At 36.4% G+C, this 20,098-nt stretch overlaps 1 protein-coding gene across 2 annotated transcripts in view; it reads right to left on the bottom strand.

Annotated features, from left to right (window-relative positions):
* Positions 1–20,098, bottom strand: part of PCNX1 (pecanex 1) — a 205,880-nt gene that overhangs the window by 129,701 nt on the left and 56,081 nt on the right. For both annotated transcript variants that reach the window (XM_025391999.1, XM_025392000.1), the window contains exons 4-6: positions 19,673–19,718; positions 18,642–18,731; positions 8,806–10,515 (exon numbers count right to left, since the gene is read on the bottom strand). In XM_025391999.1, the coding sequence (XP_025247784.1) occupies positions 8,806–10,515; positions 18,642–18,731; positions 19,673–19,718 (1,846 nt within the window). The remainder of the gene's footprint in view (positions 1–8,805; positions 10,516–18,641; positions 18,732–19,672; positions 19,719–20,098) is intronic.

The following is a 20,098-nucleotide window of genomic DNA, read 5'->3' as shown; positions in this document are numbered from 1 at the left end:
CAACTGTGGCTATTTAAACTTAAATTAAAATTAAAAATTCAGTTCTTGAGATTCATGAATCATACTTCAAGTGCTCAGTTGCTACATGTAGCTAGTTGTTACCATTACTGGACAGTGCAGATATAGAACATTTCCATCATCACGCAAAGTTGTTTTGAACAGTACTTATCTAGACAGATAAGGTTGCCTTTTTGTTACCACAGCTACAAGGCACATTACATACTTTGCCAATTCCTGACAACCATGACTTCAATGAAATGAAAATGCAATCAGCATTGCCACAAAGGAGAAAACATGTATTAGGGTACGGCAATCAATGGATGAAGGACGAAACAAAGCAGAGAAGAAAACAAGCCAATTGAGGGAAGAAATGAAAACTGAGATGAGCAATTGGTATACCTGCTAACAGTTCTTAGACATCAGTAAGGTTTAACTCAGGTTATGGAATTTAATTCACTATTTAAAAACTCAATTCAAGAATTATTTTGTGGAATATTATATTAAAGATTTCTCTTCTACAGTTGTTACAAACTATTATGCTATTATTTATAAAGCATTATTTGTAACAAACTACTACGCTCAATTTACAAGTCAATCCAACTACATCAAGAGACTTTCAAACATTTTTTCTAGTTGTAGATACTGTTTCAACCAAAATAGCAGAGTAAAATTTACCCAGACATAATTTATAGAAGATAATTTAATCCATAAAATGTACCAAAATTATTCAGAAGGATTTGGGGAAAAAAGCAGTATGTAATCACTGAATATTGAGTATAGGAAGAAGAGAAATAGGAGATGGTTTTCTTTACTATCTTCCTTCTACTGAAGACTTCATGGTGTTAATCTTAAGTAAAAGCTAATTATTCCATAGTACTGGAGTGAAAAGACAAACTACAGTGTCCACTTTTAATCAAAATGTTTCTTGGTTTCTTCAGAAAACAATTTTTTTTTTTTTAAACTAGTAATACACCATTTATATTGTTATCTGCAAAATAGCTGCATATTACATCACTTACTTTCTTAACAGTCTTGGAAACACATTAAGATGAAAGTTTAGGCATCCAGTGAACAATGTTAAAGTGGAATTATGATTACTGTCTATGTTGTCTCTTATAATATTCAGGGGGTAAACACCTACTATTCCAAGAATTTTCAAAATGTTTACTATGGCAACTGCTTTAACAGTATCACACATTCAAGGGAAAATGCCACACTACAATTTATGGTCACAGTATGTAAGATTAAGCCATGTCCCTGGGAATGTGCTACTTACAGAACAGCTCTATTTGGAATACAGTAGAGTAGGGGTCCAGTTCTATTCCAGCCAAAGGAGGAAAAATGTGTCTTTAAAGCTTAAAATAATTTGCTGTAAGCACAGTCACATATGTTATAGCCATACTTGATAAAAATTCACTTCCAGAATCCAATTGTAATAAACTCTTTTTGAATCATTTAACTTTATAGAAGAAAAATAGTAAACCAAAAAAAAAAAACAAAAACAAAAAATCTAATCTTTTAACTAGGGAATCAGAGAGAAGGGAGAAAATATTTTAAAAACTGTTTTTGGAGTTGACATTTTGACGCTGCTTAAAATCCAGTATCTCTGACAAAGAAGAATGAAATTAATTCAATAGTAAGAGCATAAAATGCAGAGAGTGAAAAATTAGCACTCTAGGACAACTAAACTTTATGCATGTGGAGGTAAAAAAGAAAAAACATTCAAGCAATTCAAAAACCGTGAATGACAAGTCATATAAAATACTTCCAAGGGTATATATCCAGAGAGTCATATACTTTTAAATGTATTTTTTCAAACTTACACGTCTCGACTTTCTATTCATTTATTTGTGTTAAAAAGACTGACTTCACGATCATAATAAGTTTAAGAGGCACCTTCAGGCCAGGCGCAGTGGCTCACACCTATAATCCCAGCACTTTGGGAGGCGGAGGTGGGTGGATTCCCTGATGTCAGGAGTTCGAGACCAGCCTGGCCAACAGGGCAAAGCCCTGTCTCTACTAAAAATATAAAAATTAGCAGGTGTGGTGGCAGGTGCCTGTAATCCCAGCTACTCGGGAGGCTGAGGCAGGAGAATCATTTGAACCCAGGAGGCAGAAGTCGCAGTGAGCCAAGATCGTGCCACTGCACTCCAGCCTGGGTGACAAGAGTGAAACTCCATCTAAAATAAAATAAAATAAAATAAAATAAAATAAAATAAAATAATCAAAACAAAATAAAATAAAAATAAGAGGAGACTTCAGGTAATTTAGCTTTTTACTTTAGTTATACTGACGCAATCACTCAATTAAGTTTAAGCATTTACTAAATGCCTAAGTTCAATTCATGGACAAACCAAAAATATTCTCTGACATTTTAGACAGCTGTGATCTGGTCCGTTCCTGAAGATAACAAAGAAAGTTTAATCCATAATACACACCTCCTACCTCAGGAGTTACTTCACATTTATCTCAATGAGATAAGGAAAATGCTACACATTCTAAAATGAATTATTTTAGTGCAACTATTTATTTTTTACGGTAGTATTACAATTACTATCAGTTGGTTTTACTCTGTGGATGAAAGCAGAGAAAGCATTAAAGGCACTAATATACTTCTAGAAAGGCTGGGATGCCCAAAGAGCAAAATTTAATGAGGTAGGAGGTAATGGCTATCCAAAGTCTATCTCAAAAATTGGAAGCTGTGAATATAAATATATACAGATAAAGATGCTATTAAAAATGATGTCAATCATATACCTGATTAATTTATAAAAGAATTTGTATGTAATAAGTTACTTTCTAGTTGTCATGTACTGCTATGCTGGCATCTTGCAATAGCTCAATTTCAATTAAATTGATAAAAATTTAGACAGAGGAAATTGCTCAGATGTTCTTTTCAGTGAGAAATGTTTATTGTGGGGGGAAAAAGGAGTAAATCTGGAAAGATCATGTAAATAAAAATATGCATTTAGTACTTCAAAAAGATCAGAAAAAATGCTATTAGGAAATTAAATTCTTAAGAAAGATGACAACAGTATGAAACGAACAAGTATATACACATCTTGGAAAAATAAAAGACATCTGTAAACATTCTGAAATACATTGTAATGTTCAGGACAAAAATGATTTTACCTAACAACAAAATTACTATATAAAGACATAAACAATCAAGTAATTTTGCAAAAACATTCTAAAAGGAATGTTTTATTAGTCTAAGCATGAAATCCACTTTATCTAAATAGTTTTTCCCTTTCATAGTTTGTCAGCCAAGAATGATGCTACCATCAACATGCAAAGATTTTCTTCCAATGAAACAACAAATGCTTTTCAAGCTCATTCTTGTTGGAAATAACAAAAAATAAATAAGTAAATAAATAAATGTTTTTAAGTGTCATTTTCTGGGAAGCCAAAGAACACTGCTCAATTTCTAAGCATCAATTCTGAATTAAAATAATTTCCATCTGTGAAAACATTTTAAAGGACTGGCCTACTTTTTGACAAGCCAAGGAACTGGAGCAAACAATAACAAAATTATTAGCTATGGCCGGGCACAGTGTAATCCCAGCAGTTTGGGAGGCCGAGGTAGGTGGATCATAAGGTCGGGAGTTCGAGAACAGCCTGGCCAATATGGTGAAACCCCATCTCTACTAAAAATACAAAAATTAACCAGGTGTGGTGGCGGGCACTGGTAGTCCCAGCTATTTGGGAGGCTGAGGCAGGAGAATCGCTTGAACCCGGGAGCCGGAGGTTGCAGTGAGCCGAGATCACGCCACTGTACTCCAGCCTGGGCAACAGAGCAAGACTCCATCTCAAGGAAAAAAAAAAAAAAATTATTAGCTAAGCTTTGAGTTAAAGAGAATTTGCATATCCTTACTGATATTTTCCACAAGTCCACCAGCCAAACAAATATAACTTAAGTATTACTTACTTTTATAGGTGATTTCTAATCCTTTTTAACCCTTTGTGAATGGGATGAAAGATATCAACCCTTCAGATACAATTTTGCATCTACTTTCAGGAGAGTCCCTTACTAAAGGGTCAGTTGTGATAAACACATATATTTGAAGTGACATTTTTGAGAGGGAACACATCCTTATATATGAAAGACATCACTGTCTTTGTTTATATAATGAACCTACAATACATAAAGCATTTTCACATTTCTACACTCATTAGGTTAAGCTCATTGGAGTCTGATAGTTAACTGTGAGACAGGTCTAGACGGTTATTATTCCCGTTTTACAGTTGAGGAAATTGAGGCACAATTTTTTTTTTTTTTTTTTTTTCGCTCTGTCGCCCAGGCTGGAGTGCAGTGGCCGGATCTCAGCTCACTGCAAGCTCCGCCTCCCGGGTTTACGCCATTCTCCTGCTTCAGCCTCCCGAGTAGCTGGGACTACAGGCGCCCGCCACCGCGCCCGGCTAGTTTTTTGTATGTTTTAGTAGAGACGGGGTTTCACCGGGTTAGCCAGGATGGTCTTGATCTCCTGACCTTGTGATCCGCCCGTCTCAGCCTCCCAAAGTGCTGGGATTACAGGCTTGAGCCACCGCGCCCGGCCGGCACAGATTTAATGACCTGCCAGAATATTAAGACAGTAATTAGAGGTAGTATGAAAATGTAACCGTTTGATGCCCAGAACCTCACTGCTGAGAGAAAGAAAAACACTGTAATGTTTGTTCCTAGTTGACAAAATCAGGCATGGGCTGGTTTTGGGAATTCTATATACAAACATGTATTTGCTTCACCAATAAACACCTCTTTTCTTGATATTGTTGTAAAGGAAGATAATTTTGCCAAACCTATTTTGCTGTATTTCATGAGCCGCCTTCTATGCGGTTTTATATATGTCTAAGCTTTTTTCACAGTAAAGAACATCTTTCGTTAATGAAATCAAGGTCAGCCACATATACAATGAGTATAGCATTATACTTTAATACAGTATTAAGTTATGCTATTATGATGTCCTTGAACACTATTAAAATTAAAACGAAATCTGCCCCTGCATTTAATGACCACGCACTGCTGGGTTTCCTGCTTTGGCTTGTAGAGCTATTACAGCTCCTCTTTCAGGGTTAGCTGTGTATTTCTTCTGCGGTCATTACTTCAGCTTCTATAAGTACCCATCCCTTCTACTAATTTGCTGCTTCTAACTTTCCATGTGGACTCGGAAATCAGAAAATTAAGTTTATTAGACTTGAGAGTCCTTCTATTTAGTAAATTACAAAAACTATAATTTGCATTTTCTTGTCTGTTTACTGGTCTTTATCTTCTATCTAATGCTCAATGATATTTGGGTACAAAATAACACACCTTCAATTTATGTGTATAGCACAAACCCTCATAAATTTTTTATTGAAAAGATCTGACTTTTCTTTAAATAATTGTTTCTTTAAAGATTATCTTTGGTTCCCAACACAATATTATATTAGGATCCTATTTCATGCTTACAGAATAGTGACTCAAACATTATATTTAAAATAAATTTCACAGAGAAATAGAGGTTAAACAATTCAGAAAAAAGCACAAAGAATAATAAGTAAACACAAACCTCTCCACTCGGGCTATTCTTTGTAATCCATTAAGTGATACAGAAAATATGCTATAATAACAGTATTGAATCACACAGGAAATAAGTTTAAATGGCTCAAAAGAAAAGGACTTCATTAAAAGTAATACAGGGTAGAAAACACAGGACATTTTTCTGCCATATAGCTTGTATGTAGTTTTCATTTCTTAAAATATTAGTCATAAATTAAAGATATGAGTTATAATTTAAAAAGAAAAATTAAGTACAAAACAAGAGATCAACAGAAAATGACTTAGTTTGAACTTAAAACATATTTCCTGTCTCAGTAATCACAAACCATTATTGATGAAATTCAGTTATAACCAAAGAACTTGATTAATGATGTGACAGGGCATATGAAAACAATCACTTGTTATGTGACTAAAAAAGATAAGTTATATGACATACTACTGCCAAAATAACGTTAAAATCCCTGTCACTTAATTGATGTTAATAAAAAATGTTTTTCCTATTAGCATTATGTAAGAAACTAGGGAATCAGATATTTTTTATTTTTACTAATGAGTTTCACAATGGCACACTTAGACTATCTCTAGTTTATTTCTACATTTAATCATTTTCTTCTACTTTAATTTTATACCACTGAATTAATAAGGTTAAAGGACAGGCTACATTGTGTAGCATAACTAACTGGCCTTGAATAGTCACAGCAGCACTAGTAAGCATTTACTGTGTGTCAGGCCCTGTTATAAGCATTTTCGTGTATTAACTGCCTAGTCCTCACAACAACCCTATGAGATAGATACTATAATCATCTCGTTCTAAGATGAGGAAGCTGAGGTTTATAAGTAGATTTCCTAGAGTCACAACAGTGGAGCCCACATATTAACAAAGGTATTTGACTCCATGTCACTAAACTAGATTACCTCCTATTTTAGAGTACTTTATTTTAGTACTTTAAAGTATATTTCCTGAATTCCATCTCTCCACACTACCACCACCACCTACCTTAAAATAAAACGAAAAGAAATCGGTTATCCACACCTTCATATTCTTCAGGACAAACTCTATCTATGGCTTATGCCTAGGTATATGAATGGCCAAGCAGTAACATGACTGGTTGACAGGTTTCAGTAGTACAGTATGTAAGGGAGGACAGCCCAGAAACATTTCTTCTAAATTGTCAGACAGTGCTATAACAGGTAATGTTAACATAAACAAATATCTTTAAACAGTATTTGAGAGTCTCTGTAATTTTTAAATAATGAGAACCAAAACAAATCCCCTCCCACCACCTCCAAACTTTCAAAAAGCCCAAATAAACTCCCAACAAAACCCCTATATTTAGTTATGATAAAAACCAGTTTAAAAACTCCCAACACATTTAAGTGCTTTAGTTTTGCTCTTATTTGTATTCTAAACCCAGTGAAGCTCAAATAAAAATAGCCTGTGCAATGTCTTCCCTAGGCAAAAAAAAAAGTTTTAAACAGCACACAGACTATTACATTTCTTCCACCAAAGAAGATATTTTTATTTCATTATTTCTTATTAACATTTAATGGAGTTATTTAAATAAATAAAAAGAAATGAGTACAAACAAAAGAAAACAAAAGCTAGAGCCTGGAAAAATGAGGGCTAATACAGCTTAAAGAACAGCACTGAGAAGCAAATAACACCTTTCAAGTAACTTTTCCTAAAAAACAGTATCCATGAAAAGGAAATGACATTTCAAATATAAAGGTATGAATTTACTACATACTTTTGTACATATTTTTTCAGTATTTACTTTTCAGCAATATTCAGAACAGTAATATTTTTCTACCATAGCATGTTCACTTAAAATTCATTTTGATAACTTTAAAAATTAAGCTATACTTTAAAATCCAGTGGTTTCCTGCATACTGTGAACATACCTGATATGATTTGTGTGAGAAATCACTACAAGCATTTCAGGTTGTTTACAAAAAAAGAGAACTATATCCAGGTCAAAGACTCGAGAGAATTTAATTACTCTATTGTCACCAAATGGTTATAACCACTTCAGATATAGTTAGTTCTCAATATTTACGTTTGATAAACTACATTTTTCTTCAGGTACTAGATAATTTCTTTATGTTCCCATTAGAAATAATCTGGCTAGAAACTTCACCCAAAAAAATCTAGGAAAATGTTTACCACAACATGGACTTTTAAAATACTTTGGGTGAAATTCACATCTTTGAGAAAAAGCATATATTCATATGTTTCAGAATGTTTGTACAAACAAAATCCAGCTTAACTTTTAATAAGTGACTGAACATTACTATATCAAACAGACCATAAACTTTAAAGACAGAAGCATAAATAAAGGGAATGGGGGTAGAGGCTAAAAAAACTAAGGTACTAACAACAAAAGACCTGATTTTTCTGATTCTATTCAAGAAGCAGATTCCATAAAAACCAGAACCAAATAAACAAACTATCTTGGACAGAAGAAAACAGCAAGAAATAACAACTCTGAAATAAAGAGGTCAACACACACACTGACAGAATATAAAATCACCTATCCAAATTTGCACAATTCTCCAAAAACCTGAAATAAATAAGCTATTACTTTAACCAGAACACCATCACTGTTATTATGGAGGCATCTTACATCAATTAATGGATACCAAATGCCAATATAAACTACACATCTGAATTTAATAAACTTTAAGAATAATGTGTGAAATTATAGAAAAAAATAGTATTTTCCTAACACCTGAACCTTGAGTAAGCAAGAAATAAAACCAAAGATACAGACTTAAAAAAAGAGCCACAATTCTCAATGTACATAATCAGATTTAAAGCAATATTTGGAAAACTCTTATATAACAGGCTGAGTGATCTAACTTTGAAAGTTCAGTGTCATATACTGTATAAGAGATGACTGAAACTGGTTTGGTGCCCTTAAATAACTACATATTTTATTGTTGTTATTGTTATAAAAAGGAAGAGGGCTAATTTTTGTTATTCCCAGCAAAATATTAACAGGTGGCAACTGGCTTAGAAACTGGTGTTCTTGACACCATCAAGAACAAATTGACATATTCAAGTATTGCAACCAAAAAAATACGTTCTTGGGGTTCATACCAAAACCTTTTCTAAGATAACCACCTACTTCTCCATTCAAGAAAGCTTATTTTAATAACACAGTGGAAGGGGTAATATTAACAGAAGCTTATTTTAGTAAGTACTACTCTAATTAATAGTATGAAAAAGCAGTGACTCTTAGAGAAATCTCTTCTTACAGTTCACTTACCTCCACTGACTGCATCTTGCTCTTCCCCTTCAGGAAATGCAACCTGGTTTGGCAAGCTATTCCTAGATCGAGTGACTGTCTCTAACTGGGAAGCCCGTCCTAATAAAGATAGCTCATCTAGCACCTCTCCCTCTTTGGCCTCAAGATCTGATTTTGAAGTGGTTAAGGGCTTTATACTTTCAGGTGCCATTAACCTGTTTGAGTCATTCAAACATGCTACTGTGCCACTGTCCAGGCTCAACACTCGGGCACGAGTCTTGGCACTATTTGTGCTAGAAGTCCGTCGTGTTGCACGCTTTTTGCTGGTTCCTTCAGGAACCAAATGAGCTTTGTGTGTGTGTTCAGAGTCTGTGCCCCTTTCTTTATGAGTGTGTTTGGTCTTTAGAGCACTGTATCTGCCCTCAGGAGACTGACAGGAATGAGAAGTAGTGCTAGATGAGCTATCACTGCTGAACTGGTGAGCAGACTGAACACTTGATGCTCTGCTCAAGTCACTTTGATCACTAGAGTCTTCGTCATGACAAAATATAGCACTGTGTGGCTTGGTGCCAGAAACTCCTCGAAAGCAAACATAGTCCCTATGCCGGCTTGAATCAAAACTGCTAGCCCGTTTTTTTCCTGTCCGTCTCCTGCCTGACTTGTGGGCAGAAGCTGTCCGATGGATTACGCTAGAAGATTTAGGTCGAACATCCCCTTCCTTTTGCTTTCCACCAACATCTTTACACACTTTGGAATCCACAGAAACAGCTGACTTATCACTCTTCTCTTCTTTGTTTTCCGGAGTGTTCCCAGGTGGTCTGTCCCCTTGGGAAGTAAATTCATTTGCATGGGGATTTTTATTGGCTTCTTCAGATGCAGAGGGGCTAAGACCTCTCTGGTTGTGCACCTCTTCGGAGGGGGTGGGGTCCTTGGCCTCATGAACCTCACTGTTGGTACTCACTTCCATGGCAATCTTTTCACTGCTAGTCCTTTTGTCACTGGCACAGCTATTCTTCTCCTCTGGGCCTGCACAGCACTCCTTTTTCCTCCCACTTTTTGTTCCTGCTTTAGGAGACTCCTCATGCTCTGACAAGACGCCCTCTACATGAGTTGAGCTGGTCTGCTCACTTTTATAGCTGCTGACAGTACTGTTAGTGTCCCGGTCCGTTCCACTACAGTAGCTTTCTGTTGACCCACTACTCCGTGTGCTCAGGCTCCTCAAGCTGTCCATGCTTTTTTCTGCTTTCAAAGGTTTGCTCTTCCCACTTTTTGTGGGTGGCTGAGAAGTATTGATTTTCAAGTCACCAGCAAGCTGAAATTCCCCAGATAAACCAGAATTTTCCACCAAGGATTCTTTGGATCCAGAAAGAGGCTTGGAAGATTCTAACTCACTAACTGGATCTAACCCACGTCTTTGCTGATAAAGGGGAAAATCATTCATTGAAGTGTCTGGAAAAGCTACAGCAGAGCTAGAAGTCCGTGGTACACCTCGCGGCCGGTGGTCTTTTCTATAAGAGTGTGAATGTAAAGGTACAAGAGAAGCTACTTCTGTGTCACAGGCACTGGACAGAGACTGATCAACATGGTGGTGGTGCTGGTTATGACTTGGCAGGCTCACTTTGTCACTGAAGTCCCTTGGCAAGTCCTGTCCACAAGAGGATAAGGAAGGCTGAATAGAGATGAAGGAGTCATTGGAGACAAGACGAAAGAGCTTCCGATCAGTTGCCAAATCTGTTTCAAACACATGTTTGGAAATGTTAAAATAAATGTATGATCTGCTTTTCTACTGTTTCACAATGGCAAGAATTCACTGCATACAGTAAATCAAGTATAAACAATTTCTCAAGTAGTTCACCAAAGAGCTGCTTTCTGTTTCACAGCTGCACAAAGAAAGCATTCTACTCACGAACTGAACTGAACTGAACTTCCAAACTTTGAGTTCTTCAATTGGCCTCAGAAAGAGTTCTATAGACTATCAACAATAAAATAAGAGGCAACAAAGGATTATACTTAAAATAGGCCTGGATTTCTAGGCAAGCTCTGTCTACAACTTACTAACTTGGTAACTTTGGGTTACCCCCTGTAAATCTGTTTCCTTATTTGTAAAATGGGACATCAACTTCACTGAGTCATAGGCAAGGAAATAACTGAGCTAATAACATATATTGCTTGACACAATGCCGTCACAATTAAAGGTGGCTATCATTATTTTACCTAACACAATATTAAAATCCTTTCAAAAAGCTAACACAATTATTTTACAAATCAAGAAAACCTAGAGTAATCAGAAACAAACCAACAAAAATAGGCTGACCAATGCCCAAACAAGATATAATGATGTTAAGACATCCTCTTGCTGTTCAGAATGGTAAAAACAGCAATAATTACAGAGTAAAATATTGAATTTTTATCTTTCATTATTGGTATAGCAATTATAAAATACTTCATGAAAAAAATACTTATATTCTTGTATCTGTAAGATCACTGCTTTAACCCTCCATCCAGACCAGTGATTAGTGACTTATCATACATACTATATATATAAATGTAAATATAGATATAAATCAATGCACCTACCTACCTACCTACATTGTAATTTATCTTGGAATATAGCTTGACAACCAAACTGCAAAATAGCTGATTTTTAAATATATGTTTTGCCAGACAAGGACATTTGAACCTGCTGTTAGTTCAATAAAAATAAAAATTATTGTCTTATTTGTCATAGATGGATAGACGAAGTAAAATAATAGATTCTATAGTAAATCTGAGTCTTCCCAGTAGAATCTCAATGACCAAAGTAGACATTTCTCCCTAAGATTAAAAGAAAGGAATGAGTTATTAAAAATGTTTATGTACTTTTTAAAAATCTAAATGTAGATTTTGCTATGATTAATTAATTAAAAACTCACGGATAGCCTCTGGAGTGTACCATAAAAATTGGAGTTTATAAATGTCCAATTATACTTTATCTTACGTTTTAAAGTTTTCAAGGTAAGTAAAACCCATGTTCTTTATTATTTTCCCAACACAGCTGCTACAGTGGTTGGGTTCTTATATCTTCTAAATATCAAAATTTAAAAGCTAGCATTGTATTTTTTGTAGTATTAAATTATATAGAGATATAATTAAATAGAGATATAGTTATTTCTAAAAACTCTATATCTCTAATAAAGCAACTATCAGTTGGTGTGATATTCACATTTCAAGGATATGAATTTTACAGAAAACTTAGCGACTCTGAGCAAGTAGTTGAAAATCACTAAATCTAAGATAACAAAAGATTTTTTAAATGCTAATGATCAAAACCAACTTCCTTCTGAGGAATTGATAAAACAGAAATGTAAGTATTTCATTTTAAAAGACACAGCCAAACTTACTTTAATACATGCACTTTTTTCAATACTGCTAAACAAATATACCACAAAAGGTTAAATTTTGTCAGAAAAAATTTAGGTGGTTTCAGGAAATTTTCAAATAAATACATTTTTTCTTACTGTTACCCATATGAAAAAAATTGTATCAAAGTTAAGAGGCTCAAATCAACACAAAGAGATACTATTTTTCATCAAATCAAACTTTTTTTAAACAATTGTTATTAGTGGCATTTAGAATAAGAAAGGCATACTGCTCATGGTGGTACCAACTGGTGTAACCTTCTTAAAGCAATCTCGCAATATGGCCAAGAAACTTGAAAAGGTATTCTTGAATTGAAGGTAAGAAATCGTTGCTAAAGGATAGAGTCAAATATGCGTCCAAGGTTTTAGCACAAAGTTGTTCATGTCATGTTATTATAAAAGTTCTTAAAGCACAAAAAGTATAACAATGTCCTATAAATAATGGTTGAAAATGTAGTCCACTAATAATTTCATACAGGCACAAAAAAAATTTTCAAAGATTATGTAATAATATGAGAAAATAATTCAGTGAAAAAGGTAGCACTGGCCAGGTGCAGTGGCTCATGCCTGTAATCCCAGTACTTTGGGAGGCCAAGGCAGATGGATCATGAGGTCAGGAGTTCGAGATCAGCCTGGCCAACGTGGTGAAACCCCGTCTCTACTAAAAATAGAAAAATTAGCCGGGTGTGGTGGTGGGTGCCTGTAATCCCAGCTACTTGAGAGGGTGAAGCAGGAGAATTGCTTGAACCCGGGAGGCAAAGGTTGCAGTGAGTTGAGATTTCACCACTGCACTCCAGCCTGGGCAACAGAGCAAGACTCAGTCTCAAAAAAAAAAAAAAAAAAAAAAAAAAATCCAGTTCTGTAAGTTTAAATGAATGCTAATGGAATACGTGCATATATTTTTATAAATGTGAAAGTGATATACCACAGTTAGCCATAAAAAGAAATAACATCCTGATACATGCCAGAATAAGGTAAGTGAAAGAAGCCAGACACATTAAAAAAACACATATAATTGTGTTTATATGAAATGTCCAGAATAGGCAAATTCATAGAAACAGAAAGTAAACTGGAGGTTGTCAGGGGCTGCTTGAAGAGGAAATGGGGAGTGTAATGGGTGCAGGTTTCTTTCTGCGTAATGAAAATGTTCTTGATTTAGATAGTGGTGATGGATGCATAATATTCTAAAAACCACTGAATTATATCAAAGCAAAAAAATATGAAAAAAGTGATATGCAAAAAGAAGTTTCTCAGTGGCAGAGGTATAAATTTTTTCTTCATACTTAACTATATTTTCTAAAGTTAACATATATATTACTTTTATAAACAAAAATTGTACCTTCTTTCTCTCTCTGATCATCCCCATCAATTGATTATGGATAATAATCAATTATACAAACATGCTGTTATTTCTCTTACAACATCTTACAAAATCGAAATCCCTGCTTTATCTTTACTTCTCCTGCTTGCTATCATCTTTACAAAAATTCACTGAAAGAGTTGTCTATATTCATTGTCTGATTCTTCCCCTCCAATTCTCTCTTTGTATTCCAATTCAACTCCCCTAAGACTGTGCTTATCAAGGTCACCGACACCCTCTACACTGTTCAATCCAATGGTCAGGTCTCAGTCTTCACATCACCTGACCTATAAGCAGCACGTGATGAAGGTGGCCAGTCCATTCTCCTTGATCACATGGGGATAACAGTCTTGCTTTTCCTTTGATCTCACTAATTGTTCCTACTCAGTCTCCTGGACTTCTTAAACTAAAGAGGCACAGGGTTCAGATCTTAAAACTTTTCACTTTTTCTTTTCTTCTCTTCTTTTGAGACAGAGTCTTGCTCTGTCACTCAGGCTGGAGTGCAGTGGTGCAATCATGGCTCACTGCAGTCTTGATCTCCCAGGCTCAAGCAATTCTCCTGCCTCAGCCTCTCAAGTAGCTGGGCCACAGGTGCACAGCACCACACCCATGTAATTTTTTATAGTTTTTCTTAGAGACAGGGTTTCACCATGTTGCCCAGGCTGGTACTGAACTCCTGGCCTCAAGCGACCCTCCCACCTTGGCCTCTCAAAGTGCTGGGATTACAGGTGTGAGCATGGCACCCAGCTAGAACTTTTCACTTTTCTACCTATACCCCCTTTGTAAATCTCATCCAGTTCTCTATCCCCATGACAAACCAAAATTCAAAAATACCTGTAACTAGTTCCTCTACCTTCTACCCAGCCCTCATATTCACATGGGTATGGTCTGAAGTTCTGATCTTGGAAAGGGAAGACATGAGCAAGAGGCAGGGAAACTGTAGATTATCTTAGAAGTGAAAAAGTTGAAGATACACCCCAATATCCTGTTTTCCCCCAGTCATCCTGAATCAGGTGACAAAATGAGTGTCAACTAATAACTAACTGTTAACCAACTAACTAAAGGCCATTGTCCTGTAAATCCAAACCACAGGAGTAAGAGTCCCAAATGGTATTAAAGCCAGCATGAACATTTGCCACTAGGTGGCGCCAAACCATAGCTAGGAAAAGGGATTTGGATCAAGAAGTCAGGCCACAGAAACCCCAAGCAGCTAACAAGTATACTTGCCCTGATACTTCATCAACTTCATAATACCCAACCCCTTAACTGATATGACTGATTTTTGTTGTTTTTATTTATCCACTGACAACTCCTGAATCTAAAACCCCCAACCCAGACCTCTTATCTGAAATCTGGACCTATCTACTCATTGCTGTATACAGGTCTAACAGCACCTGATATGCCCTGAACTGAACCCCCTAACTTACCCTCCATGCTCTCCCCACCCCGAATCTGCTCCTCCTCAGTCTTCCCCGCTTCAGGTGGCAGGCCCCCATCCTCCCTGATGCTTAACTCAAAAGCCTTTGAGTCATCCATGACCACTACTTCTCTCACACAGTATATCCAAATCCATAACCTATCTTTTTAGTATCTCACACACACAGTCAGACTACTTCTCACTACTCTGATCTGTGCTCTGGATTGCTGCAATCATCTGCTAAGTGAGCTCCTGCTTCAACTTTTGCCCCTTTTAATATATTCCTCAAAATAGGAGCCAGAGTGATTCCGCCGAAATGAAATACAACCCTTTAGCAGTTCCTCATCTCACTCAGAATTAAAATTAGCACATTTAAGATGGCTTACAAAACTCCATACTGTTTGGCCCTTCACTTACTCTGAGCCAGCCACAATATCTCTCAAACTTGACAGGCATGCTCCCGCTTTGGGGCTTTGCCCTTGTTGTTCCCTCTGCGTGGAGGGGGCCCCTCCCCTCAGATATCCTGAGAGCTCACTCCTCCTTCTTCAGGTCTTTGCTCTCAGAGAGGCTTGCCCTCAACTGCTCTATTTAAAATTAAAGTTTCCCTAGTCCCCACCAATCCCTATCTTCTGTCTCTACTTACTACAGTATATGTTGATTTCTACCGGTATGATTCCATATTAATAGTATGGAAGCCACATGAGAGTGGAACTTTTTGTCTTTTTGTTCACTGATTTACTTCCAGTACTTAAAACAGTGCCAAGAGTACTCAACAATATTTTTTAAATGTTAAATATACGGAAAAATGTTGCATGATAAAAGCCAGTTTTAAAACTATATGAAAGTAGTATAGTATAGATTTTAAAAAGCCTAATTCAAAACCAGATTTGGATTATAGGACTGTCACTTTGTAGCTGCGTGACTTTGAGCAAGTTTCTTATAACTTCTCTCTAAGCAGTAACATGTTCATCTGTAAAGTGAGAATAATAACAGTACCAACTTCAAATGTTTATAGTGAAGATTAACTGGGTAAATGCATATAAAATGCTTAGAAGAGGACTTAAACCAGGGGTTGACAAACTAAGCCCCATGAAGCCAAATCCAGCCCTCAAACTTGTTTCTGTAAACCAAATTTTAGGCTGGCACAGCCATGCCCACTATTTATGTATTGTTTATGACTCCTTTCACTCTACAGTGGCAGAGTTGAGTAGCTAAGTAGCAAGAGAGACCACATGGCCTACAAAGCTATTTGGTCCTTCACAGAAAAGTATGCCGACCCCAAACTTGACCAATAGTATGCACCCAGTGAATGTTAGACATCACTGTCTATGTTAATATATAGTTGCAAGGGTAGATCTGTGTGTATAGAATTCCCAACCTACCAGACTATAAAAATCTTGTTTGTATATGGTACTTTCCAGATATAAAATAAGATATATAATCCCTAAACGCAAGGGCACCAACCCCTCTAAGATTATTATCTGGTTGTTGAGACACTGTGATGGTCTCATATTATAGAAAAGGATATTGTACTTCTCAAAGAAATTGATATTGACTGATTGATTGGTTGACTGATTGAGAGAGGAAGGGTCTCCCTCTGTTGCCCAGGCTGGAGTGCAGTGGCATTATCACAGCTTACTGCTACCTCAGCCTCCTGGGATCAAGCGATCCTCCCACCTCAGCCTCCCAAGCAGCTGAGACTATAGGCACATACCATCATGCCTGGCTAAATTTTTTTATTATTTTTTGTAGAGACAGGCATCTCACTATGTTACCAAGGCTGGATTCAAACTCCTGGACTCAAGCAATCCTCCTGCCTTGGCCTCCCAAAATGCTGGGGTTACAGGCATCAGCCACCACAGCCAGTTGATTCACCTTTAATTTTCTTTTTAAGTTTCCATACCACACAGTACGTACATAGATATGTACGTACCTATGTATGTGTGTTTGTTTATTTATTTGAGTGTCACCCAGGCTGGAGTGCAGTCACATGATCTCGGCTCACTACAACCTCTGCCTCTCAGGTTCAAGCAATTCTCGTGCCTCAGCCTCCTGAGTAACTAGGATTACAGGTGTGCACCACTATCCTGGATAATTTTTGTATTTTTAGTAGAGACAGGGTTTCGCCATGTTGCCCAGGCTGGTCTCAAACTCCACCCACCTCAGCCTCCCAAAGTGCTGGGATTACAGGCATAAGCCACTGTGCCCCGCCCACACAGTACATGTAAAGGTCTTTTCGGTTTTAGGAATGAGGTATAAGGTTAGATAAGAGAGTCCACAGAAGCAAAGAAACAATGAGAGGGTACGGTAATTCAAAAAAAGGAGAGAGTTACAATAATAAACTTAAAATTCCAACGGTAACAAAACATGCTTGTAAGAAATCAACCTGGGAAAAATATTAAATGAATGGGCAAATGTCATAATTTAGTTATCCGTTTGTAGCCTCATAAACAAGTTTCATAATTAAGAATAAAAAATTTGTCAGCCTGTCTGCCCATCAAACATCACCCGTAGGTTAATAAAAATAACAGGGTTATAACACGGTGGCAATAGTGAGAAAAGTTTCTAACCTAGTTCTGGTTCAGGTTCTGATTACAGAACTTTGGAAAATCTCCATTAGAAAATGGGGATGACATATCTGTTGCTTTATGTTTGAAAATTGGAAATCAAACATGAAAATGTGAGTTTAAAAAGACTCAATAAAATTCAAAATATTCATTTACAATTGAGTTGAAGAAAAAAAATCACAAATAGCCAAAATTTCTATTAACAATCTGCTACAGGAAGGTACCATGTTGGTAATAGATGCACGGTTTCTCAGTAGGTCCAACAGCAAGTTACTTCTCTGTGATATGGTTTGGCTATTTGTCCCCCTCCAAATTTCACGTGGATCACCAATGTTAGACATGGGGCCTGGTGGGAGGTGTTTGAGTCATGAGGGTGGATCCTTCATGAATGGCTTGCTGCCACCTCTGCGGTAATGAGTGAATTCTCAGTTTATTAGTTCACACAAGAGCTGACTGTTTAACAGAGCAGGCATGGCACCCCTCCCCTCTCTCTTCTCGTCCTCTCTCACCATGTGACATGCCAGCTCCCCTTCCCCTTCCACCATGATTGGAAGCTTCCTGAGGTTCTCACCAGAAGCAGGTGCTGGCACCATGCTTCTTGTACAGCCTGAAGAACCGTAAGCCAAATATACCTCTTTTCTTTACAAGTTACCCAGTCTCAGGTATTTCTTTATAGCAATGCACATGAACTAAGACACTACGTCAAAACTTACTGCTGTTTTTGCAGTTGGCAGGAGATGAAGCAGCTGGCATTTAGAGATTGTACCGAAGGAAAGTAACAGTTTTACATACTAGGTTATCCCTAAGCTGGGCTACTTGGTCTGACCAACTAAAAGAATAGCAGATTCTTATCTCTCATCTCATATTCACTCTGGGGCATATGCTCATAGAATTTCTCCATATTTATCTGGCAGAACATGTATAACTGAGTTCCAGTAAGCTAAAAGCCTGTATAACTCTGTATTACTACTATCCCAGTAACATTTTATATTAATGTCTCCTTAAATACCATATTAAATTGTTATAAACTCCTGCCAGATTGTACACAGTATATTCTACAAATTAACTCTGATCACCACAGTATATGACATCATGGTAAAGTATAATGTTCTTACCTTGTTCTTCACTTCCTTCCTTACAAAGACTAGAACTTTGGCCCAGACTTAAACTGATATCATCAGAAGTCTTGGCAGTGTCTGTATCTCCTACAAAGTTAAGAGAAACATGTGAGGACCTTATATTAACAGTAAGGCTGTAGTGTGGCCCAACCAAGGAAGTATTAATACATCAAGGAGTACTGATGTCTATCAACTAAAGCAGTTTTTGTGTATCAAAGGTTACAATAATGGAAGATGCACTGAACTAACAGGAAGTATCATGGACTATCAGAGCATTTAATTATTCTCACAGAACTACAAACCAAACAATATAACATGGAAAGCTTCAAAATGTAAACTAATAAAACTATTTCTTTAAAAAGAAGTGGATTTTTAAAAGGAATGCAAATTACATAACTCGAACCAACATGAATTTCCTTCCCAGGGAAAATTAGTAACCTAAAAAACTGTAGGGTAAAAACAATATGAATTATCTGAATAGATCAAACAGCAGAAAATAACTTACTTTTTTTTGTTGTTTCATTTGTGCCCATACTCAAAGGTTTCACATCACATTATTTAGTTTTCCATGAACCCCACTAAAACCCACAAAAGTGTTTTCCCTCTAAGGCAAGGAAGTTTCTTGTAGATCAAAACTTATGTAATTCATGCAATGTAATGTAAGTGGTCACTTTTGTGAAATTTGGATGATGAAAGAGAACACAATTTAAGTCAAGCAACCTTTAATAAGATAAATAATTTTATCTATAAAATAATTTAAAGAATGATTTTTTTCATTACATTTGAAAGTACAGTACTGTTACCTTCACTACAACCAAAATGAAAGGGAAAGTCAGAGGCAACTTTCAAGTTAGATCACATCTACCTTTAATAGTCAAGCAACTTTTAATAAGATAGATAATTTTATCTATAAAATAATTTCAAGAATGATTTTTTTCATTACATGTGAATGTATAATACTGTTACCTTCACTACAACCAAAATGAAAGGGAAAGTCAGGGGCAACTTTTAAGTTAGATCACACCTACCTTTAATAGTTGCTGCTGTTCCAAGACGCGAGGAACCAGATCCAATCTGAAAATATGACATGAAGTAAGTAAAACTAATTAAAATGCTAGCTATGTCATTATCAATACAGACTAGCAAGATTATCAAACAAAATTATATGACCAAAACATGTTATTGGTCACTTTTATCAATATTAAAAGATACTTGTTGGACAAGCTCTATTGGAGCCACTTAACCTGTTGGCTGTGGCACAGGCTGCACGTGTCTTACTGATGTGCAGAGCTACCCAATCCCTCTGTGTGCTCAGGACTGATGGAGCCCCACCAAAAGCCAGATCCTCCAATCTCAAGCAACTCATGTCATACAACTATCATTTTTATACTACACCATGATATGTTCATGTTATAAACAAAAGCAAAACCAGGCTTTATGTCTACCTGAAATAC

The sequence above is a fragment of the Theropithecus gelada genome, chromosome 7b (genome assembly GCF_003255815.1).
Source record: "Theropithecus gelada isolate Dixy chromosome 7b, Tgel_1.0, whole genome shotgun sequence".
NCBI classification, from domain to species: domain Eukaryota; kingdom Metazoa; phylum Chordata; class Mammalia; order Primates; family Cercopithecidae; genus Theropithecus; species Theropithecus gelada.
Note: the sequence above shows the minus strand (reverse complement) of the source record. Positions and strands in the feature narration are given on the sequence as shown.